Source organism: Trachemys scripta, chromosome 16 (genome assembly GCF_013100865.1).
Source record: "Trachemys scripta elegans isolate TJP31775 chromosome 16, CAS_Tse_1.0, whole genome shotgun sequence".
NCBI lineage: Eukaryota > Metazoa > Chordata > Testudines > Emydidae > Trachemys > Trachemys scripta.
The window spans coordinates 24,831,611-24,856,511 of NC_048313.1; the positions used below are offsets into that span (position 1 = coordinate 24,831,611).

Below are 24,901 nucleotides of genomic sequence, written 5' to 3' on the forward strand. Positions count from 1 at the left end.
TTCTTCATAGAAATATGGTTATGATACGAATATGGCATGACTAAGATATACTTTATGCAAGATGGCTCATGTGAGGTATCATTGGAAAGATTATGATCTACTGAATGTGATGATCCAATTTGTATGCACGTATCATTTCTGTATCTGAAGTTAGGAATATTGACTATGTAACAATTACAACTACGCGTGTACTTGGGGGAATGCCTGCCAGACAGTAGGCAATCTTCAGCGCAAGATAGTATTATTTTGGGTTTATTCCCCCAAAAGGGGCGTGCACGTGAGTGGTGGGTGAATCCTCTCACACAGAGCTGACCTCAGTCGATGTGTGTGTGTGTGCGCACACGCGGGCTGCAAGAGGCCGGATAGCCTCATTCAGCAAAACAAGGAGAGGAAATCCAGGCTGGTGGAGCAGGAGGGGCTCAGTGAGACCCCAGTACATCAGGTGACATCCCAAAGGGGGGTCTAACCCATCACAATATCATGTCTACAGCTTTCCTGCATCTACTAGGCCAGTAACCTTGTCAAAGAAGGAAATTAGGTTGGTTTGGCACCATTGGTTGGTTATTACTTATTACCCTATTATCCTTTAGGTGTTAACAAATTAATAGTTTATTCCAGTATCTTTCCAGGTTCCCAAAGTTAGAGTGTTCTATCATTCCCTAGGTCCTCTGTGTTCCCCTTTTAAAGATAGGTACTGTCTTAGCCCTTCTCCTGTCCTCTGAGACCTCCCCTGTCCTCCATGAGTTCTCAAAGATAATCGCTAATTAGATGTATCTCTGGAGGGGGGTTGTCTCTGCCCATGTGCTGGGGTCGGGGATGGGTAGCTGGCCTGGTGGTGAGTGGAGCCGACGGGGAAGGGGGCTTTACCTGCCAGCTGTCGTTGAGATCCTTCACTTGCAGCTGTAGCTCCTTGAATGAGGTCAGCGCCGCCACCTCGCGTACCTTCAATGCCTTGAGCTCCTCCTGCAAACGGGCCACGTTGTTCTCGTCGGGCAGCGAGCTGTTCTTCTGCAGGGAGGTGGGGGCAGAGGGAGTCAGACTGGGACCTCAGCAGCCCAGGCTTCTCTGCTCTGACCACTGCACTGTGCTTCCCACCTTTCCACATCCAGGCTCTGTGGGCACGGGCAGGGAACGAGCTCCACAACCCCACACTCAGATAATCTGGGGCTAGGGTTGGAGCCTTTGGAAGTGTTGCAGGGATGCAGAGTGACATGCTACTCTGGGTGACTCCCAGCTAGCTCCTGGAAGCAGCTCCCTGAGACCCCAAGGCCACCCTCACCCCCTGATATTCAGCAGTTCAGCAGGCCCCACTCCCACCCCGGCTGTTAGCAGAGGGCAAAGAAGGAATCCCAAGCTTCCTACTGGTGGGATCTCCCAACACAAAGGGACAGCAGCATGGCCTAATGGGTAGCTCTAGCCCTGGCATGGTGGGGACACAACCTGGTCCTATCTAGAGACAGCCATGTTTGGACCTGACCCTGCTGGAAGCGCAGTCCCCAACACGGTGGCTGTTCTAGAGAAGCCAGAGCACTGGCTTACAGGTCAGGAGATGGGACAGGCTCTGGCTCACTCCCCTGGAGATGTTGTCTCCTGGGATTTGTCCGGAGCAGCACAAAGTGGGGAGATCAGAGCAGGGGCGGAGACCTGGGGTCTGGCTCTCTGCTCACAATGGTGGAATTCCACTGGAGTCCATACAGCCCCACTGCTGTAAAGGGACAAGCCAGCCTGGGTAGCAAGAAGGGGCTCACGTTTACACCCACTTCTTGAAATTAATGGAGATATCCTATCTCCTAGAACTGAAAGGGACCTTGAAAGGTCATCGAGTCCAGCCCCCTGCCTTCATTAGCAGGACCAAGTACTGATTTTTCCCCAGACCCCTAAATGGCTTCCTCAAGGATTGAACTCACAACCCTGGGTTTAGCAGGTCAATGCTCAAACCACTGAGCTATCCCCAGGGCCGGCTCTGGCTTTTTTGCCGCCCCAGGCAAAAAAGCCGCCGGCCGCCCGCCCCCGCGGCTGGGGGGAGGACGGCCGGAGCCCTGGGAGGAGGGTGGCGAGCCCCGGCCGGGGCTTGGCTCTCCCCCCGGCGGCCAGAGCGCAGGGGGCAGGGCGGCGAGAGGGCAGCGAGCCCCAGCCAGGGCTTGCCGCTCTCCCCCCGGCAGCCGGGGGGAGGGCGGCCAGAGCGCCGGGGGGAGGGCGGCGAGCCCAGCCGTGGCCCCGCTCTCCCCGGGGGCCAGAGCGCCGCGCCGCCCCCCTCCAGGTGCCGCCCCAAGCACAAGCTTGGTGGGCTGGTGCCTGGAGCCGGCCCTGGCTATCCCTCCCCCCTAGACTAGAACAACTGCAGCAGGGCCGAGCGTGCTCTGCAAACCCCCAGCTACAGAAGAAAAAAGGCACAGCCCAAGCAGCGCCCCTCTGAACTCTCATCAGCCCTTGGGCACTATTGGAAAGGGTAGCCAACCGAGTGGCTTTTCTATAACGCGCTAGGGGGCAGTGAGCTGAGGCCTTGTCTACACTGTGGTTTCAGCCCTGCAGAAGCTGCACCAGTGCGGATCACAAGGGCAGACCTGGTTTGAACTGATGCAGCTCATCTTGGCTTTACACAAGGGTGAGCTGTGCTGGTGGAAACAATCTTTATGCTGGGTTTGAACCCGTGGCTGAAATCCCAGGGGCAGATCCCCGTCTGGTATAAATCAGGACTGCTCCCTGGGAGTCAACAGAGCTGCACCTATTTACAGCAGCGGAGGCTCTGGCTGCCAGTGCAGACAAAGCCAGGAGCTCTGTGACTGCTGAGTGATTCACACACACAGCACAGGCAGGGGGAGGCTTCCAGTGGGTTTCAGACACCACCCCCACGCTCAGCAGGAAAGCAATCAGATGAGGTGTTATCGCACCTCTGCTGGAGCAGAAATCACATGCTGGCAGCTGCAGGGGAAGCGCGAGGGGGGGAGTCAGGGTAACGTTTGGTGATTGCGAGTTCATCTCTTCTGAACTAGTGCTGGGGGGCCAGGGGTCCTGCACCCACCATGAACCCTGAGGTTCATATCACATTAGAAGACAATCACAGTCATCCCCTTCATCTGCCTGGGCTCAATACTCCTAGCAGCTCCATGGCTCATACTAATCTCTTCTCATGCCACTAATCATAACCACCTCAAGTGTCACTAGGTTCTCCCCTTGTCCCTCTCTATCTACCTGCCATCCCTCATCTTATATTTAGACGGCAAACTCCTAGGAGCAGGGACAGGTGGTGTTATTTATTTGGTGTATCACGGTAGCACCTAGGAGCTGCAGTCATAGAGCAGGACCCCATTGTGCTAGGTGCTGTACATCTTAGTCTTGTGTGTGCACAGCGCATGACACAATGGGGCCCTGGTCACCGATTGCAGCCTGTAGGTCAAACCGTAATATCAATCAACAGTGAGAAAACACCACCCTGCCACCAACTGTGTGCAAAGCGGTCTGTCCTGAGCAGAAGCAGCTGCTCCTCTTTCTCCCTCTGCTTCATGGGACTATTGGGAGAGAGGACAGATCTGTGTGTGTAATGGGAGAGGGGGGAAGTGGTGACCCCACTTAAAATGGAGCAATCACACATCTGTCTGGTAAGACTGCAACATCTGTTAGTCAAATAAACCCTTGGCGCTTCTTGTTCTTAGGACAAATGGGGACCCAGCAGTAGTGTCACACATAAACACATGGGGCTACGCCTGGTCCGGCTCTTTCCTCACCCCACGCGTCAGGCGTTTTCACACTGATGTGTTGGGTGGAGGTGAGGCCTTGAGTCATTCTTTGAGCTCTCAAGCCCCCATGGGCTTTCTCACATGCTGCTCCAGTGTGGTCGCAGCAGTGCAAGCTGCAGCAGGAAGGGCTGGTTCGGGGCCTGTTGGGGTGTTAAAAGGGTGGGAGGACTTGATTCTCACAGCTCTGATCAGCTAACATGAGGTTCTCCAGCATCAGCTCAGCCTGAACTAGAGAAGTTAGAGGTTAGATTTAAGGTACAGAAATTCAGATCTGGACAGACCACCCCCAAAAGTGGAGGGCTGGGGATCTGGCATTCGGGTCAGCCTGCTATAAGGACAGGGATCCTTTGCAGCATTTAGATCCAGGTCTGTCATCAGACTTCAAGCACCCCTAATGTCTGGAGGACTTATAATGGGGGGGTTTATTTGGGCCCAGTCTCTGGCTAGATCACTGCAAGGCAGAGAGGAAGGCTGGTCCTACGATTAAGGCGCTAGACTGAGACTTAGTAGATTTCAAACTTTGGGGCAGGGACTGTCTTTTTGTCCTGTGTTTGTACAGCACCTGGCACAAGGAGGTCCTGGGCCATGACAGGTGCTACTGTACTATACCTAATAAATAATAATAATAATAGAAACTCCAGTTCCCAGCTTTCCCTGGGTGACCTCAGGCCAATTGGGATGATGATCCTTCCCTGCCGTGCTGGGAGGATGAATTCAATAGGTAACTGTGAGGTGCTCAGATTGGGGTCCTGAAGGTGCCTTGATGGATGGGTCTTGCTGCCACTCTCCTGCTCCCATAGGATTGCTGCCCAAGCCTGAAACTGACCCGGCAGTAAATGTGTAGCCTTCCCATTGTCAGGCTTTGCAGACAGACCTGGTCTGGTTTTGCGAAGCACAAAAGTGCGCTGACGTGCAACTTACAACCATGCAGGAAGGAAATGGTTACAGGGCAAGGCCTTTTCTGGAAGGGGCGGGTTTATCTAGCTGCTTTTATTTTTAATCATGCTCTGATAACCATCTTCAGAGGTTTTCAAATCTAATCCCAGTTGCGACCGCAAAGGAAAAAATAAATCAAATGTACAATCACTTATTGCAGGATGGTCAAGGAAAAAGAAACATGGGCAGAAAATCTTGTCTGCATGAGATCCTTATCTGGGTTCAGTGTCCATGGGGACACTGAACGGGTCCAGATGGATGCTGTGTAGGGTAGGGAGCCTTCTTAATATGACCCCCAAACAGTCAAGGAGGGTGTGTGTGTGATACAACCCTGTTCTCAGCAGAGGATTCAGGCTGAGCAAAAACAGCCACCAGTTACTAATTTATAGCAGCATCCAGAAGCCTTGATTGAGTACAGGGATCCCACTGAAACAGAGAGGGGAAATGACTTGCCCAAGGCCAGACAGCAAGTCAGTGGCAGAGCTGAGAAAAAGCTCAAAGGTCTCCTGACTCCTCCTATGCATGGCCCACACTGCCTCTCACTGCTAGTGACATGGATTCAACAGAAGATGTACTAAAGATACTGCAGCCTGAGTGAGGCAAATAAAGTAAAAGTCTCAAAAAGCAGGCATAATCAGCCTTGTGCTGTGATCAGGTCACACTTCAAAAGTCAGGCAGCATCAGCCCAACTTTGCACTTGGATGGGAAACAACCAAGGAACATCCAGGGGCACTGCGCCAATGGAAGCACTGCCTTTCAGAAGGCTGGGAGCTACACAGAGCCCAGGTGAGATAAATAAAATAAATAAATAAATTAATGGAGATATCCTATCTCATAGAACTAGAAGGGACCTTGAAAGGTCATCAAGTCCAGCCCCCTGCCTTCACTAGCAAGACCAAGTACTGATTTTGCCCCAGATCCCTAAGTGGCCCCCTCAAGGATTGAACTCACAACCCTACGTTTAGCAGGCCAATGCTCAAACCACTGAGCTATCCCTCCCCTAATCAGAGCCCCATTGTGCCAGAGGCTGCACAGGTCATGACTGGGATTCTTCTTCACTTCCTGTCCTAAATTCTCCCTTAGTGTTGCTTGGTGCCATTGAACAAATGCTCCACCCTCAAAAGGTGACTGCATTTCAATGGGTAGGTGTGATCTCTGCACACGAAGTTAAGTGCTGTGGGGTCCTTCAGGCTGAAAGGCACTTGGGCAGTGGTTCTCAAACTGTGGGTCAGGATTCCAAAGTGGGTCTTCATGGGGTCACCAGGGCTGGCGTTAGTATTGCTTCAGCCCTGGGCGGCGAGGCTCAGGTTACAGGCCTCCCGCCAGGAGTTGAAGCCGTTTGGCTTCGCCCCCGGGGTGGTGGGGCTTGGCCGGGCTCAGACTTCGGTCCCCACTCCTAGAGTCGTGTAGTAATTTTTGTTGTCAGAAGGGGGTCGCAGTGCAATAAAGCTTGAGAACCCCTGCACTCTGGGAACACAGCTTATCTTCAACTCCCCATGCAAGTGCTTGAAGCCCCCCCACTTTAATCACTATGATATGCACAGCAGCTGCTGTCAATTTGATTCAGGCCCCACTAAAAGGAAGGCTGAGTCTAGCTCAGGACTTCCTTTGCTTAGGATTGTGAAGTACAATTAAACATCAGGCATGCACTTCACCAGCCTAAATCCACATGGCACAGATCAGCAGCACCACAGTGAATATCTTAGGCCAGATTCCCAAATGGCATCCGCTGGCATATCTCCACTGAAGTCAATGGCACTACGCTGATTTACACCAGCTGAGCATCTGATCCCTTATGTCTTTCATCCTGAAAGACCCCGATGCACGCTGCAAACTACACAGGGTTCACTTAACTCCCCACTGAAATACACCCACTTCTCGAGGGACACAGCAGCTGTTTAACTACAGATCAGATGAGGATGGAAATCCCACATCCAGCTGAAACTACAGGGAGGAGAGGGTCTACGTAGGCAGAACCCTTCTATGGTACTGGACCAGGTGGGCTGGGCTAACAGCTCCACTTTTATGGAAAGCATCACGGGATCTTTAATGACCCTGAAGCCATCAAAGGCCTTGGTTTTACAACCCATGCTATAAAAGTAACAGACCCACAGCAAGTTGTAGGGGCACAGGCTGCTCCCCCCATGACTCCCATTGCATATTTAAACGATGCTGGAGCAGGGATTTCTCCCTCCCCACACACACCTTTTCCATGTCCAGCACTTTGTCCTGCATCTCCTTGAGTGCGCCCAATGTCTCCGTCTCCCTCAGACGCGACTGCTCCAACTCTGTTTCCAGGTGATTCACAAACTCCTCCGTGAACCGGGGGTTTCCCTGTTAGGAAGCAAAAAAACCCAAACCAGGCATTGTTAACCAGGGAGGGGATCTTTAGCACTGAAACCACAGGCCTCTACCAAGTGAGGAACTCCTCTAGCGAGAGCAAGGCTGTTTTCGTTGAAGGGGCCAGCCTCTAGGGGAGACATGCTCAAGCGCACATAGTCAATTTTTACCCACAAGTGCACCCCCATATTCAGTGCAGGACAATGAGAGAGGCTGCTGGAAGGAACTCCCCTTGCAGCCCTGCAGAGCAGGGCTGAGGAGCATTGATGGGTGTGGGGGAAGGAGGGCAGATTGCAGGATTACAGACACAGATCTGCACTTTGGGGGCCCAGCACAATGTTAAGCTGCACCCATGATCAGACATCTCTCCTCACCTTCCCTGCCACTCTTGGAGACACCCCTGACTCGCTGCCCAGGTCTGAAGTCTCTCTTCCTATAGACGTGCCCTCTGAAGCAACTACGGTGCCCATCACTGCAATGCAGCAGCTCTGGGGTGGTATGCGGCACTGAGTAACAGATGTACAGCAGTGCTACAGCTGAAGGTTGTAAGAGGTGAATGAAGCATTAGTTTGGCTGGGCACCAGAGTTAACGCTCCCACTTTTGCAGAAAGGGCCAGAGGATCTTTAATGTCCGTAAGCCTTCAAGGCCTTGGTCTTGTGTCTCATCCAAGAATCACAGTGAAGGCCAGCACGATGCCCCCTAGCAGCATGCTCCGAGATTTCTCCTTAAGGCTTCACATTGGACCGAACTGTCCTGGACTCAGGTTCTGGGGGCCCATTAACATGACACCTGGGCAGCTGGGACGGAGGTGATTCCTAAGAGCCAGCTGGCTGCTGCCTTGTCAGTCCTTGCTGACCTGTGGGGCAAATGGACCCAACTCCCATCACTGTACTGTGCACTGCCTGATGGGGTTGGACACCTAGCACCTAATGTGGTGGCTGCTCTGGATCTTGTTCTAAACCTTTTCTCCAGTGGCCACAGTTCTGGCGGGGACTAGGCATGCTCCAAGGAGGAGGCAGGCCATGAGGTCACTTATGCGACACCCTGGGGCCCCTAAAAGGGTAGCTGGGCGGGGATACCGTTGCTGGAGGCTCTCCTGTAGCGGGATCCAGCTGGCTCTTCAATCTCACCCCCCACCCCACCCAATCTGAGCAGAGTGCTACTCTCCAGAGCACGCCTCAACCACAGCAACCTCCGCTGGGGGAAAGGCCGGGGGAGCGCTGGCACAGCTCCTACCCACTGTAACCGTCGGTGCTATTGCAGCTGTTGGCAGTTCATCAGATAAACACCAGCTTGTTTTCTGGGGGAGAATTAAACACGATCCAATCCAGCCCATGGGGGGAGGGGTGGAGACCCCTCTTTGCAACCAGATGCAACCTCGAACTCAACACCCTTTGAATTTTGGAGCGCTTTGGATTGGAGGCCTCACATTCAAAACCACCCCTCTGTAGCTGTGGTTATAGGTTGGATCCAAAACCAAAAGGGGCCTAATTTCCGGTTCTGCTTTGGTTGGGACAGGAGACTTGCGCCAGCAGGGTGTGAGATCTCAGCACCCTTGAATCAGAGTTTTAGGGGCCAGATCCCTGGCTGGTGCAAATCATCATCGCTGCATTGGAGTCAATGGGGTCAAAGCCCCGGCTGGTGTATAAACCAGCATCGCTCCATTGGAGCCAATGGGGTCAGATCCCTGGCTGATGGGATGCTGCATCAGAGTCAGTGGCAATTTATATCAGCTGAGGTCTAGCCCTGGCCCTCGTTTGGCCTCAAACCTTAACCCAGATCCAAGCCAACCCTATCCAGCACCAAGCTTGAGTGGCAGAACCGTCATCTCCCATCAATGAAGCAAGAGCCCTCCCCAACCAGTTCCCCCCCATGCTGAGTGAATGCAGCTGCAATGAGAGCACCCTACAGGAGAGGAATATGCTGCTGGGGTGGGGGAGGGAACCATCCCTGCCAAGGGGAGCATGATATGGGGACCTCGGTCCTTGCCCTGGCCTCTATGGGTGGATGGACTAGATGGGCCCTAGGAGGGCTTCTCTGTGATCACCCTGCATATTGCCAGCCAGTGGGAGGGGAGGTTACAGAGTCTGATACCATAGCTGGTTTAAACACAGGCTGGAGAGTTTTGCGGCCGTTGCCATGTGAACGGAGATGATGGGGTTTATCAGATCTTGTGCTGGGGACACACACTGATTGCCGGTATGGGCTCAGGAAGGAATCTCCCACCACCACGCATCTGCAGCACTGTGGAATTGACCAGGTGCATTAAGGAGGAAGGAGGCAGGAGGCATGGGGGGTGAGAAGGTTCCGCTTTCTATGAAGCTGTGGTTCTCCAGTTTTTTCAGTCTCCGGAGACCCAGCTCCCCACTTCCAATTCCTCTCATCAGCCACCACCTGGATCTCAAAAGAACTGCCAGGAAGGGCTGTCACTACTGATGGTCCAAAGGAGAGGCTGTTCTGATGCCTCGTGTAGTGGCCTCTGCCACAGTAGATGGGCCAATGTTCTGAGCAAAGCCCTGTCTTCTCAGAAGTTGAACTCAGAACCAATCTAGCTGTGAATTCCCCTAGGACTGTCGAATTAAAGATGGGTCACAGCTTCTCATCCTCCCCTCAGCTAGTGTAGGGTTCTTCCCCTGGATGGTCTGGTGCTTTACTTAGCAGCCTGAGATGTCCTTGGAGCTGCCCAAGAGAGAAGAGCTCTCTGACGCACAAGGGTCAGGTGGGAGGGGACTCCCTCATTTCACTCAGCCCATTTGCAACAGACTTCTCATATGGGACAGTCCACGTGAACTGGCACCTTTGGTTTGTGCCCAGAGGCTAACAGTTATCCCTCTCCAGCTATCAGTTCCCTACCCTGGGGTCTATGGCTTCCATCAGACTTCTCCTCTGTAGGGTTGTACCTCTGGAATGAGTCAGTTGCACATGGAATGGAAGAGACATTTCTAGTGTAACACTGTGCTTCAACACACTCCGCATTTAACAGCAACACTCTACCTGTCTCCCATTCGAACATCCCAATATGTTTTACAGACGTTAAATAACTTAGTATTACAATGCCCCTGTTGTGTAGAGAACTGTTATCCTCATTTGCAACTGTGGAAACTGAGACAGAGAGAGATGTTGAGATTTGCCTGAGGTCACATAGTCAGTGGCAAAACCAGGAATAGAACCCAAGAGTCCTACCTCCCAGACCCTAGTTCCCACTCCCCACGCAGACCCAGAAGTCCTGATTCCCAGTTCCGTGCTTTAACCAGAAGACCAGCCCTTCCTTCCCACAAAGAACCCATTTTGGATGAACCAGAAGAGCTCATGAAGCAGACAAACTTCTAGGTTCTTTTTTTCTGCCGTAGGCCAGGTCTGCTTTCTAGGCACTATCGTTCTCCCTGTAACCACACAGCCCTGCGTTCTCTCCGGGAGAGCTTTCACCTGAGGCTCTTTCCGAAGAAGAGCCGCTGAGCATTGTTTTAAGCACTGTTTGTTTGCTCTCTCCATTTGGTGAGAGCTCTGCATTTTTTGATGGGGTAAAATATCAGAGACTTCAGTTGCACAAAGAAGGGGGGGGATTCAAAGACCTCCCCCCACCCACGAAAAAACAACCTACTGCTTGGCCGTTTTTCCCACTTGCAAGGACACCTGTGAGATTCAGAAGAAGCCCCCCCTGATCAAAAAGCTTCTGTCAAAGACAGGCAACAGGTGGCAAAGAGATTGGGCTCTCAACAATGTGCACATGGTAACCTTTACATGGGAGTGTGTGTGTGAGTGAGACCATCACAGCCACCAAGCGCCCCTCCCACACACACTTAGCTTTTGCTTTGCTTTTGCTTTCATCTCCGTAACCTCCACTTAGTGGTTCAGCCCTGACTTCGCAGCAGCTCTAATGCCCGCAGCTGTCAACAGTACACGTCCCAAATTATTGTAGCCGCAATTAGAAAGCTCAATTGAGATCAGGGCCCCATTGCTGCACAGAGACAGTCCATGCCCCAAAGAGATCATAGTCTGAACAGACAAAGGAAGGGAGTATTGTTATCCATCTTTTACAGGTGGGGAACTGGGACCCAGAGACATGCAGGACTTGTCCAAGCTCACACAGCGAGTCAGTGGCAAAGCTGAGAATGGAACCTAGATTTGAGTCCTGCCCAGGACCTTAACCACAAGGCCGTCCTGTGTCATTCCTCTCTAGTTATTTTCACAGTACGGATATTAACTGTGTTATAGCAAGCTCATTCCCAGAGAGGGGGCTCCCTGCTGAAGGGCACACTCCAGCTGTTTGTTAGGGCAAGATTTGAATTTCGGCTCTGGTCTGGATTCAGCGTAACACCAAAGCAACCTTTGCTACATCACTCATCTCCAGGGCCACTGCTGAAATCCACAAGCTCACCTCCACTGCTTCTCGCAAGAAGGGGAGTTTGACTATAGACAACAGTGACCAAAGTGGAACCAGCAGAGGCACCAACAATGATTTAAAAAAAAATAAAAATAAAAAACAACTGATTTTTCAAAACATACATTGGATTTTTTAAAATTTAAAGTACATATTTTTCCTTTTAAAAAATGAACCTATTTAAAATTAAAATGTGAAGTTATGGCAATATATGTTAAGGCCTAAACTGACTGTAATCTATTAAAATAGTTTAAATTAAATATAACATTTAATATTAAGCAATACAAGTTTGCTGCTAAAGTTTTAAAGAAAGTCAAACCACTGAACTGGTGGAAGACACTGGGCTCAGCACGTGCAACCAGAGTTTGTTGAAGTGCTAAATGAGTTTTTGACTGCAGTAGCTTCTTCTACAGGTGCAAAGAGAATATTTTCTTGATTTCAGTTTATTCAACTAGTTTAGTTCAATGACTAGCTCACTGAAAGTTAAGAAACCAATTGGGAGTTGAAAAAGGAGGAAAACTTGTTTACCTTTTTCAAACTATGAATAAAAACTAGATGTTAGAGGATGAAATCTACTAGTTCTAAAATCTCGACGAGACAAGGTAAGTGAGGTAATATCTTTTATTGGACCAACTACTGTTGGTGAGAGACAAGCTTTACATACACTGCATATTAAAATCTTGAAGGACATGTTTACCAGAAGCAGTTAGTTCAACTCATTATCAGATAATACTTTCTTTGTTCCATAAATCAGTTAGTTTTAAATGCAAAATGTGTTTTAACTTATTTTTCTTACGTATCCACCATATTTAAGGTAGTTTTATTTAACTAATTTAAAAAAAAATTTTTTTTTGCACATTTTTAATTAAACTCCAATTTCCATCCAAATAGAGTTTGACAAAATTCACAAATAAAAAAATTGATCATGTAGTAAATAAATGCATCATTTACCATTTTATAACATTATAAAAAAGTAAACACTAGACTCTAAATAAATGAATGTTAAGCTCTATAACTGTGTAAATAAATGTGTATAAATATAGTGTATCCTGCTGGTTAGCAAAAAGAAGTTCCAAGTTTAGTGTAAAGCTTATAGTTTGGTGCAAATCAACATGTTTTAATGGTTACCAACCCATGAGAATCAATGCCTCTTTAGAACAATAACTAAAAAGTGCAAACCCAAAACAAGATTAAAATTAATTATTTAAATCACTTTGATTTAAATCAATCCACCATAAGCCCTGTCCAGAGACCAAAGATGGTCTTGTGGTTAAAGTGCTGGATTAGCACTCCGGAGATGTACGTTCAATTCCTAGCTCTACCAAAGGCTTCTGGGGTACAGCTCTGTGCCTCAGTTTCCCCAGGTATAAAATGGGGCTATTAATCCTTCCTTTGCATCATTAGAATGTAAGTTCCAGGGCAGGGACTGTCTGTGCAGTGCCTGGCACTACAGGGCCCCAATTTTAGTTGGGGTCTCTGGGTGCTACCCTAATATAAATAAAATATTACATTCTCTTGCTGCAGCTAAATGGCAGCTCCCTGAACATCTGGGATGCAGGATCCCAAGATGGCATCATGTGGCTAAATCGTACCCAGCCAGATGTGCAGCTGCACTAGCATGGGCAGGCCCAGCTGCTATTTGCCCAAGGGTAAGCTGCACTGGTGCACATCAGGGCTTATAGCTGCTTTGCCCATCTAGTCCAGAGGTTCCAGTAAGCAGGGCAAATCCCCAAGCCTGCATTTTTAGTGCCACCTGGTGCCCTGTGTCATAGGCCCCCTCAGCAGTGCCACCCTAGCCTGCTTCCTCACCTGTTGGTCCTGCAGCTGCCGGATGGTGCTCTGGGCCTTCTGCAGGTTCTCCGTGGCTGAGCTGCACTGCTGCTTCACCACCGCCAACTCTCGCTTGATGATGTAATTCTCTTCGGCCTCCTGTGCGCGGGTGACTTGGCCCTGGGGAGGGGGGAGGGGGGAAAGAGGAGAGGGAAAGAGGATGTCAAAGGAAACACCTTCAACATGCTCCATGTGCATCTGCATGGGAATTTTCTCTCTGGGCCACATGCAGTGGCTGGGATCACAGCCCAGTGGGATCAGATTTACTGGGAAGAAGTGAATTCCCCAAGGGGCCGCCTATGCCTTAGACAGCTCTGTCAGCAGTTGCCCAACCTTCCGCTGCTAATGCTTCAGTGCCAGTTACCCCTTCTGTGTATAAGGTTACCACTTGCCAGTGTCTTGCAGCTAAAGTATACAGAGCTGGGAGTCAGGACTCCTGGGTTCCATTTCTAGCTCTGGAAAAAGAGTGTGATCGAGTTAGATCAGAGGGATGGGACTCAGGACACCTGGATTAGTCTCAGATCTTGAAAGCTTATGCTCTAATAAATTTGTTAGTCTCTAAGGTGCCACAAGTACTCCTGTTCTTCTTTTTGTCAGATCTTGGAAGGGAGTCCGGTCTAGTGGTGAGAGTGGGGGACCTCTGGGGTTCCGCAACTGTGACCTTGGGACAAACGCTTGCCTGCTTTACAAGGAGGCATACAACATATTAACGCTCATCCCTTTTAGACCAGTTTTCATGCACAGGCCACACAGTGCTTTAGAATAGTGGGCAAATGGCATTATCCTTATTTTACAGCTGGGGAAACTGAGGCACAGAAAGGCAGGGGGGAGGTGACTTGCCTAAGCTCACATTAGTCAGTGGAAAGCCCGGGATTAGAATGTAGAGGGGACCTGAGGCCTAGCACCCTGTCCTGTCCATTGGATCACAATGTCTCATTTATTCACTGATGTGTTTGGACAAAACACCCCCTCCAAAAAATCAGTTACTGATCAGACTGGCCTGCGAACATCCTGCTAGCAAGAGGATGAGTGCCGCCAGGACTCCTGGGTTCTATTCCCAGCACTGGGAGACAATGTCTCTACTGGTTAGAGCAGGGAACTTGATCACTTGACTTGTATTTATTGTACTTGGGGGGGGGCAGCATGGTGTAGTGCTTAGAGCAGAGGGGAGGGATTGGAAATCAGGGGCTCCTGGCTCTCCCACTGACCCTCTGTCACCAGATTGGAGGATCCTCTATCCCAGAGATCCTAAGAATGCACATCAGGCATTAGTGACTTCCTGATGGGTGAGAAATTGAAAGGCCCTAGAATACTGTATTGGGCAGAGGGACTGGTGCAAAACTTGCACAAAAGGTCGTTTACTTTATGTGTGGGTGCACATGTGCACATTGCTTCACCCAATGCAGATCATAAAGCCTGCATATGCATGTGCATGGGGCCATTTACTCTGCGTGGTCATTTTTGGGTGTGTACAGCACCTAGCACCCTGCCAATTGGGGTCATTTACTCTGCATGTGGGTGGGTGCAGTGCCTAGCGTAACAAGGCACCGATGTGATTGGGCTCCAGGTGCTATGACCATCTAAATGTTAAATTATCATCATGACGGTGCTGAGAGCTGGCAGTGCCCACGCCTCCGGTGGATGAGCTCAGTTTTCTCCCTCGAAGCCTCTGTTCTCAGCTCCACAGGGTTGCTTTAGCCCTGTCTCTCTGAGGGCAATCGGGTTCTCTAGTGTTCTCCAGGGTACTGACACAGGGTCCCATCTACTTGGTGAAGAGAACCACGGCACTTTTCACCAAGAGTGGGCTCAGTGACAGTCTCTAGCCAAAATTTGCCCTCATTGCCCTAGCTACCTCTCTCCACCCCAGAGGTGGCTGCGTTTGCAGAGGAGCTATATGCAGCTGGCATGAGAAATGCTTTGGAGTATAAAGTATTAGTACTAACGAGATGACAGCTACCTTACACCTTATCACACCAGCTCAACAAACAATGCCAGCCTTCATGCCTCACGTCTCCTTCCACTCCCATCTCTGTATGCAGCAGACCCTCCAGCCTGGTTCACCTACCCACTGCCCCTTCTCCTGGTTCAAACCTCTCCTCACATGTGACATGGATGTGTGGGACATGCAGGAAGGGGTTAAACCTCTTCTCTGGGCACAATGGAGGAAGCTGGCCTTGAAAGCCTGCCAGGGTAAGGAGCTGGGAGCTGTGGCTTGCTAAGCTGATAGGAGATGGCACTGATAGCTGGGCCTCTGTGAAGTTATTGAGATGAACTAGGACCATATAGATCATAGTTGCAACCAAAGTCCTGTAATGGCACCAAATCTTGTATAAAGGGGGTCAAATAGGGTGTCTAAGACAAGGTTACAGTTTGCTGGTTTTGGTTATGCTATCTGTATATGTGTATCATTTTTGTAGTTGAAGTTATGAATATTGGCTCTATACTGTCTGTATTTCAAACTTCTGCTATGCCTCTGGGTAACACCCAGACAAGTTGGTGTCAGCTCTGCCTAGCCTGCTTGATGGCCCATTAAGGACCATCAGCCATACAACTGACCCACTGAGAGAAGGCAGATATGCCTTGTGACTCAGCAAAGTATGCAGGGACTTGACCATGTGACTCCAAACTCCATTTTGCTGTAAATTTTTCACAGTAAGAACAAAGAGGTATTCTTACACCTGGAAAAGACTATAAAAGGCTGATGCCTCATCTCCATCTGGTCTTCAGTCCTGCTTCTTACCTCTGGAGGGACTTTGCTACATATGGAAGCTCTACACAAAGGACTGATGACCCATCCCAGCTGTGGATGTACTCCAGAGACTTGATTTGAACCTGCAGTTTATTCTATCACTCCTACAAGCCTGAACCAAGAACTTTGCCATTACTGTATGTAATTGATTCCATTTAACCAATTCTAGCTCTCATCTAGATCTTTTTCCTTTTATGAATAAACCTTTAGATTTTAGGTTCTAAAGGATTGGCAACAGCGTGATTTGTGGGTAAGATCTGATTTGTATATTGACCTGGGTCTGGGGCTTGGTCCTTTGGGATTGAACCTTTTTTCTTTTACTGGGGTATTGGTTTTCATAACCATTTGTCCCCACAATGAGTGGCACTGGTGGTGATACTGGGAAACTGGAGTGTCTAAGGGAATTGCTTGTGTGACTTGTGGTTAGCCAATGGGGTGAGACCAAGTCCTTTTTGGCTGGCTGGTTTGGTTTGCCTTGCCTTAGAGGTGGAAAAACCCCAGCCTTGGGCTGTAACTGCCCTGTTTTAAGCAATTTGTCCTGAATTGGTATTCTCAGTTGGGTCCCGCCAGAACCAGCATCGTTACAGCCTTCCAGGTGAGGGAAGCCATAGTGGTCACCTCCAACCGAGGAGACTCCTAAGCAAGCCCTGGCTGAGGCAGAGCACTTGGCATTGAGGAATGCACTGGGGCTGAGGGCTGTAATTCAAGAGTCATTCTGGTTGGGTTTGTTTAGTTTCACTGAGACACACTGCCCAGGAAAACTGCCCTGGGATTTTTATCTTCCTCTGGCCAAGAGCCACACTTTTCATGATCTGACTTAGAGTCCATGACCCTCCCTTCCCTCTCCGCAAGGGTGGCCCAGTGATCTCACGACAGACTCCCCACTGCTGTGCTACCCCCGAAGAGGGAGAGTTCTTAGCTAAGAAGAGCTAATGGGGCTGACTCTGCTGAACACTGTGCTGGCAGCATGAAGTGAGCACAATCAGTGGTGTAAAAGGGTGCTGGAGTAAATGAGAATGTGGCCCTAGCTGAGGCTGTCTGTACACAACCAAAATTGAGTGGGATCACTACAACAAACCCCTTTCTCCCCCACTGCCCCCAGGCTTGGGAGGAGTTCTCTGTAAATACCCACAAAGCCACTGTCCTCCTTCAAACACTCCTTTGCTACAATTCTACAAAACCCTTGACACTGGGGAGACTGCTGGTGTGCTGAGCCCACTGCCTATCAGGCTGTCCAGTACTGTCTCACTGTTTTCTTGTACTGCTTTATTGGCTGGTATTCATCTGCTGTCCCTTGTCTTAGATCTGAAGTCCCCCAACTCCGGGCTGTTCCCCCTTAGGGGAGCAAGGAGGAATGTTCATGGGAGCAAGGCAGGCCAGGCCAACCTCACACAGGGGGCAAGGAGGGAGCGCCGCCCAGCCCTGCTCCCAGCTGCAGCCCCGGCTCCCAGCCCCATGCCTGCCCCTGACATGGCTCCACCCCCACCTGGGGACCCAGCTGCGGCTCTGCTCCTAACCCCACTCCTGGCCACAACTCTGGCCCCAGACCCACTCCTAGCTGTAGCCCCAGCCCCCTTACCCTGTCTACTTCCCCCTCCCCCCAGAGCTGCAGCCCCACTCCTGGCCCTGTGAACACCTTCTTCAGTGTCCTCAACCAGTTTAACTAAAACCACTTCAGTTAAATCCATGCAAACCCGTTATGTAGCCACTCATAAAACATAACTCAAACCCAATTTGTCAATATAGCTTAAAACAGGAAGAAACTGACTTAAGCTAAGTTGATACAAACCAGGTTTACATATATTTAAGTGCCTGCACAGGGGTTTGCACTGGTTTAGCATCACCCCTTGAGTAAAACTAGTGTGGAGACTAAGCTGTAGTAGTTTGGCTTCATGCCTTTGGCTTAGGCAACATACTTAATGCACACATGTAGTTGTGCTAATCCCATGGCTACTTTTAATACTAGAGTGTTCTAGAGGCTCTCACTCATGGCCTCCATAGAAGCAGCAAAGCTGGGAGCTGCAAATACAATCTGGAAGTTGGCCTCAGAAGTCTCATGCTGTTAGCCAGTGGCTTCCATTGCCCCACCTTTATCTGTTTTGCACTGAAGACCCCGGCCCACTGTTTAGATGGCAATGCAGACCCCCCTAGTGACTGCAGGTGGGGATCATGGGGTGAAGTGAGCATTTCCAACCCTGAATTTGTTTTGATTGAAGTGAGGCACAGCTAGGGTCCTTCCCATCTTCTAGTTCTAGGCGGCAGGGGCGATGGGTATCAAAGTTAGAGTCTTCCCCCACCCTCGTCGCACAGCATTGTGGGTCTCCTCTTCATCACACTGCTCCAATGACCGCTATTAACTAGAGTTGACTAGGACATATAGTAAAACAAGGCTCATTGCTCCTTCATGTAGGAGGCAGGGGAGAAGGGTAATAATGCTATGCAAGGGCTGCTTAAAGAGTTGGGAGCTGTATACTGCATACGCAAGAGTTGACCCACCTTGCAAAAGAACAACCATACTGGGTCAGACCAATGGTCCATCTAGCCCAGTATCCTGTCTTCTGACAGTGGCCAATGCCAGGTGCCCCAGAGGAAATGAACAGAACAGGGAATCATCAAGCCATACCATCGCCCATTCCCAGCTTCAGGCAAACAGAAGATAGGGACACCATCCCTGCCCATCCTGGCTAATAGCATTCACCCACGAAAGCTTATGCTCCAATACGTCTGCTAGTCTATAAGGTGCCACAAGACTCGTTGTTGATTTTTATTGATGGACTTATCCTCCATAAACTTATCTAATTCTTTTTTGAACCTTGTGATCCTCTTGGCCTTCACAACATCTTCTGGCATGGAGTTCCAAAGGCTGTGTATTGTGTGAAGAAATACTTCCTTTTGTTTGTTTTAAACCAGTTATTAATTTAATTTGGTAACTCCTAGTTCTTGTGTTATGAAGCATAAATAACACTTCCTTATTTACTTTCTCCACACCAGTTATGAATTTATAGACCTCTAGCATATCCTCCCTTAATCATCTCTTAAAGTCCCAGTGTGATTAACTGAAGCTGTTCCATACCCCTAATTGTTTTTGTTGCCCTTTTCTGTACCTTTTCCAATTCCAGTATATCTTGTTTTGAGATGGGATGACCACATCTGCACACAGTATTCAAGATGGGGGCATACCATGGATTTATATAGAAACAATTTGAGGCAGAACCACCTACCCCTGCAGGGCACTTTAGATCTTACTGCGCTAGTGGCATAGTTACAGTGGTAAGTCCTGCAGGAACCACAGTTATAGCAGGGACCCACTTTGTTCAGGTTTGCTACAATAGATCACAGGATGCACTCCCCACTCCCACCCTTGTGCTCCAGTGGTTAAAGGGACCCTAATGTGCTTTACAGCAGCTGGACATTTCTAGAATCCTCTAGCCAGGTATAGCAGACAGTGCTGCCCATATACTGCCCTCCCACACCTGACCCTGGCTGAAGTGGAGGGGCCAGCTCTGGGGCTGTCAGAATTACCTTCTCTGCCCTATTCAATGCTTGGCTGAAGACTAGCAACATGCATAACTTACAGTGTGGTGGCAGTTAAGCAGCAAGAATGGTCTAGCGGCTGAAGACTCAGGAGGTCTGAGTGCCAATTCCCACCCTAGCCCCATGCTTGCTGTGGAACCCTGGGCAAGTCACTTCACCAAGTTTCCCAGCTGCAAAACAAGGATAGTCCTTTTCACCCACACTCTGCCTGCCTTATCTAGTCAGGCTGTAATAATTTCCGTAGGGGCCCACTCCATGAATGTCTGCCTAAAGATCAAGGGCCAGATCCTCAGCTAGTATAAACTGAAAGTGCTCTAGTGAAGTCAGTAACACTGTGCCAATTTACACCCAGTGGGGATCTGGCCCTTTTATTTTAATAGAGCTTTGCTGATTTATAGCAACTGAGGCTCTGGCATCAAAAATTCTTTTGACTATGTGTTTCAGAGGTCTTTGGTGGGAGAGGGGACTTAAACTTTGTGATAAAGGAAGGATGCACTTGTAACCCTTTGAATCTAGTGTGGGAGTGCTGCTCTGACTCTGTAAAAAAAGAAGTAGAGCAAATGCAAATCACACACAGAGTAGGTGCAGCTGTTTTGTTTCTGGATTGAAATGTAAAACCAAGAAAGGAGAGATGAAAATAAAGGTTTTACAGTACCTGGATCAGTCTATCTGCCAAGGCAGCGCTCTCCTAGTGGAGATCCAGACAGGGAAGGAAAGATGGAGAAAGAAAGAAGAAAAAAAAAAAAAAAAAAAAAGACACGACAATAACAAGGTCATTGCAGAAGCGCTCCAACCACAGCTAGAAGCACACAGGACAGCAAGACTTAGCAGCAGGAAGAGAACCCAGCAGAGCCCAGTGAGATAAGTGCACCCAAGAAGAGAAGTCTTCCAGATCAGCTAGGGCAGGGGAGTCCAAACTTTTTCACCTGACTACCTTTTGTTGCAAACAGTGGCAGCCTGCCAGAAACCACCCCAAATCTGTACAGGAATTTGTCCAACAAGTGTCTCCCTTGATAGAAGGCTAATTGCTCGTTATGTTCACCAGCAATAAACCTGCCATTGATTAGCTGGGTCTGAACCCTTCAGTTCCAGGGGGATAGAGAGCTGCTATGACAGACTTTAGGGCCATATGCTGCCTGCAGACCTTGAAGATGTTCTCAGTGATGTCCTACAAGATCGTAGTAATTAGCAATGGAAAATCCATGAGAGCTAGAGTCCTTACCACCTGGAAAGATGATACTAAATACTTGATTTTGGCAAGTGCTGTCAGAGAGAGGACCTTGCATCTAGGGCCTGATTTTACAGAGGTGCTGAATGCTCACGTTTACCTGCTGAGGTGGATGGGAGCTGCAGGTGCTCAGCACCTCTGAAGATCAGGACTATAGTGCCAGAGTGCAGGACTGCAGTGTGGATAGGCTGGTAGATGACCCTCGGTCATGCATGGGGCCAGGAAGCCTTACGGTAATCAGGGATTCTCTCTGGTTCTGTAGATTTTCCTTTTAAGCTTTATTTAAATCCATTTTGTAAGTTTTTTACACAAGAACTAAGTAGTTTGAAGTATTTTACAGTGTGAGGTTGAGTGACAGAATTAGAGGCTGAGGTACAAAACTCAAGGGCAGGGCAATCAAATCAATTGCAGGCCAGGTAAATAAGTTTTAAAAGCCACACCAAAGTATGGTCAATGCCACATGGGAAAAGAAATCAGGCACTCTGCTCAGTTCCAGAGATACCCTTTTACAAGTGACCTCAGCATATCTTCACGACTTGGGCTCGATACATTTTATTCTGCAGCTGAAGATTTAAAAAAAAACAAAAAAACAAACAATCTAAGCATCTGTTCAGTGACCTGGCAAGTAAGATTTAAAGTGCTTTAGCATCTCATCCAGCTTGCAAGACATTTGAACACACAAGCATCTCTTTAATAGTCACCCTGACAGTATGTCTAGTCCCTGCCCTTTGACCCGGCTCCAAAGCTTTCCTTTAGGAGCCATCACTATTGTCGACAGTGCATTAGACTGACATGCCAGGCAGTGGTGTGAGCTTATGATGTGGCCTACATGGCCTGGCCTAATGGTTGCCTTTCCTGGGCACGTTGATAGTGAGCTGGGACAAGCGGCTGTGCAAGGCCTCGTTTTTGGAAGCCAAGCTAGTCTGGAAGTGGAGGAGGTGGATTCGCACTCGGCCCGGCACGCCTCTCACCTTCTCCAGGGTCTCGATCCGCTGCTTCAGGAGGCGATTTTCAGTCCGGAGCCTCTGCAGAGGAAGAAGCGAGACATCAACAGGAGCTTCCTGTATGCAAGCCTGGGCTTATTAAATAGGTTGGGTCTGCCCTCTACTGGGAAGAGACTGAAATCACAGCAAGTAATGGACCAGAGACCTAAAGAGAACTTCTGGGGTACAGAAAACCCTTTGCCAGTGCTTTGGGGTAGGCTCCAAATTCAGCCATAAGAATGAAGGAGGAGTAATCTCTTATATTTACATAGTGCCTTTCATTCCCTAGGAACCCAGACAGTATATATAGAGATCACTTCACTCATCTCTGAAGTGCAGCTATCTCTGGGATGGAACATGGCAGCTGTTTAACAGCATGCAGCATCACCACACAAAAAATGAAGGGGGCATCTGACTGAAGTTACTGGGGAAATTTCAGTGCCCAAGTGCAGTTAGCTACACAAATGTGAAAGGCCAGATGGGAGAGGGGAGCATCTGTGTTGTGCTTCTTATAAGCATATGGGATCTTTTTCAGGGGAAAAGGTCCGTAAAGCTGTAATCTCTGTCCCTACAGGTCTAGCTTTGGATAATGGTGCTGGAATACCAATAAGAAGCATTAGAGGCAGTGATCTGATGAGCTCTCAGAGTTAAACTAAGGTGGCTCCCATAACCTTTCCCTCTGTGTGCTGCTGGGATACAGACAACACTAGAGCAAGGAGGGCATGGAGCAAAGAAAGGACTTACTTTGATCTCAATCTGCTCCTCCATCTCTTTGTTTTTGATTGCAGCATACTCCTTCTCCAGCCTGAGACAGACATGCAAGCCAGGTTGGATCAAACCTGCTTCAGACCCACACGCTCCCTCCCCCCCCCCAGCAGGGCGCTCAGGGTCAGTGGGTATACCTGCAAAGGACAGGAGCTAACAATCTAGGCTGACACCACAACTCCCCTGCAGTGCCTTGTGCTGAGGCCCATGCAGCAACAGGCCATACATATTGAAGCTTCTGGGCATGATGGGGCAAATTAGTGACCCTGGATTGGGGGTTTTACATATATGCTGATGTTTACAAACACACTGCCTCACCCAAGTATTCTATTCTTAAGTCCCCTAGCTGCCTGGCTGAGGTCTTACACACTTGTAATCAACTTAAAGACCTACCACTGACACACTCCAATCCTCAGCTCCTACTGCTTGCTCCTCAGTTGGAGCCACAATCCCAGAGAACTTGGCATCCAGATCAGCTGATGAGCAGCACAGTGGGCGGCCACAGGCCGAGGATCAGGATTTGTGGTGAGGAGTGAGCAGCAGCACAAGAGGAACAGAGAGCTTGTGTGCCTATGAGTGTCCCCAATACCATTCCTTAAACTCACCTCTCCAAGCAATCCTCCCCTGCCCCCGATTGAACCCTTTGGCTAGGTTTCATGGTTCTGCTGTTGGATAACAATCTGTCTCTCAGTACTGTGTGCTCCCAAAGGGATTCTCCTTTCTGTCCCATCTTTTGGGGAAGGGGACAGTTTTACTCACTACACAGTACTGTCAGAGCTGGGAAGACCCAGCCTGATTGAAGGGCACTAGTCATTTGGTCAATTTACAATAAGGCAGACCAGCTACTGTAGGCTACCACGGGGGTAGGAAGTAACTAGTCCCTTAACTGAACTACAAGAAAAATTGGAATAGGCCAATTTTGCCTGATCTTTATCTTTCCAACTTCTGCACCCTCCTTTGTACCAAGTGTCAGGATGACTGTCCCCACTTAAGAGATTCAAATTGCAGGCTTCTATCTTCCAGGAGAGGAAGGCAGGAGGTCATAGCATCCCCTGCTTGCACAACAGGAGATGGAAGTTCGGGGTAGGAGCTATACCCACTTCCTTGGATACACAAAGTGCCCCCCCCAGAGTCCCTGCCAAGGCCAAGCAGCTCTGCTGCCATCAGCCTGCCTTGTCTCTATAGTGCGGGAAAGCTTTCATGGCCTCCCACAAGCCCATCAGACCTGCTGTCAGAGAAGGCAGTAATTCCCTTATTATTAGTGAGTCCTCCCGCACAGCACTCACTCATCTCTTCTCTATTTTCACTGCTACTTGCTGTGTGGCTCTAAAGAATACCTAGAAGAGCCCGCAATGCATGCTCCCTTTCTGTTCCCTGTCCTCCCGCTTAAGTCTAGTGCAGGATCCTCGAAACAGCACAGACCAGGGAGGGGTTTTACTGCCAGTCGCCTGTCTAGGATCTTTCACAGGTGAGGGAGCAAACTTACCTCTTCATTTTCTTGGGGTTGTATTTGACCTGGTATGCCTTCAGGATCAACTTGTCCGGGCAACTGTCGAACTGATGAGGAATCACCTTCTGGAAATACTGTGGGAAGGGAGCAGAGGGCAGGATGCATTTCTCTGAGCCCCTTTTGAGCACTCTAATAAATTCTACCCACTCTCCCCAAAGCTCCTCCCATCCTCTTCATTCAGTACTTGCTTCCCCTCTCAAGCCAGAGCAGACAGCCCAGCAACTTGCCTTCCCTGCGCTACCTCAACTCTAGTTGTTTCTGACCCTCTTGAGCAATCACTAGAAGTCTCTTACTAGTGACTACACCTTGGTGTTTCAGACCTGAGTGTTTCAAGTGCACCTGTGGAATGTGGGACTCTTTCTGAGCAGCACTTGGGTATGTTCAGTATCTGAAAAGTCTCCAAAGTTCCAGCTTCAGCAGCCAGGGAAAAGGGTGGGAAGCACAGCTGCATGAGAAGAAGCTGGATGGCTGGAGTCAGTAAGGGGGGAGGAGGGGAGGGAAGAGAAAAACAGGAGGGTATTTCTAGGAATTCTGGAGGGGATTACACCCCTTCCCCCATTTATGGCCCAGGATCATGGACAGGCTCCTGCTGACAGGGCAGCCTGGACAATGCACCACTCTTGGCATTTTTATAGTTCTTATCTTAACACCAGAGGAGTGAGTTAGGGGAAACTGAGGCTCAGGCAGATGACATGACTTGTAGGCTCTGAGCTCCTGCACAAGGCAGGCACAGGAGCTTATCTAATACTGTCAGTTCCAAACACACACAGGATGTTCATGTGTTTGGTCTCGGGACATCTCAAATCCAACAGAATAACAAAGTTATGCCTCATAGTGCCCAGGCTGCAGGGGGACTGAAAGGAAAATCACTGCAACCTAAGCGGGCCTGAAAGCACTTCTTCACCTT

General features: G+C 49.4%; 1 protein-coding gene across 4 annotated transcripts in view; it reads right to left on the reverse strand.

Moving 5' to 3' along the window:
• Window positions 1–24,901, reverse strand: part of EVI5L (ecotropic viral integration site 5 like) — a 78,682-nt gene that overhangs the window by 18,739 nt on the left and 35,042 nt on the right. For 3 of the 4 annotated variants that reach the window (XM_034791884.1, XM_034791881.1, XM_034791882.1), the window contains 7 exons: window positions 23,971–24,068; window positions 22,464–22,524; window positions 21,708–21,761; window positions 20,164–20,196; window positions 13,205–13,345; window positions 6,879–7,007; window positions 868–1,008 (listed from right to left, as the gene is read on the reverse strand). In XM_034791884.1, coding sequence (XP_034647775.1) covers window positions 868–1,008; window positions 6,879–7,007; window positions 13,205–13,345; window positions 20,164–20,196; window positions 21,708–21,761; window positions 22,464–22,524; window positions 23,971–24,068 — 657 coding nt within the window. The remainder of the gene's footprint in view (window positions 1–867; window positions 1,009–6,878; window positions 7,008–13,204; window positions 13,346–20,163; window positions 20,197–21,707; window positions 21,762–22,463; window positions 22,525–23,970; window positions 24,069–24,901) is intronic. The other variant, XM_034791883.1, reaches the window with a different exon arrangement.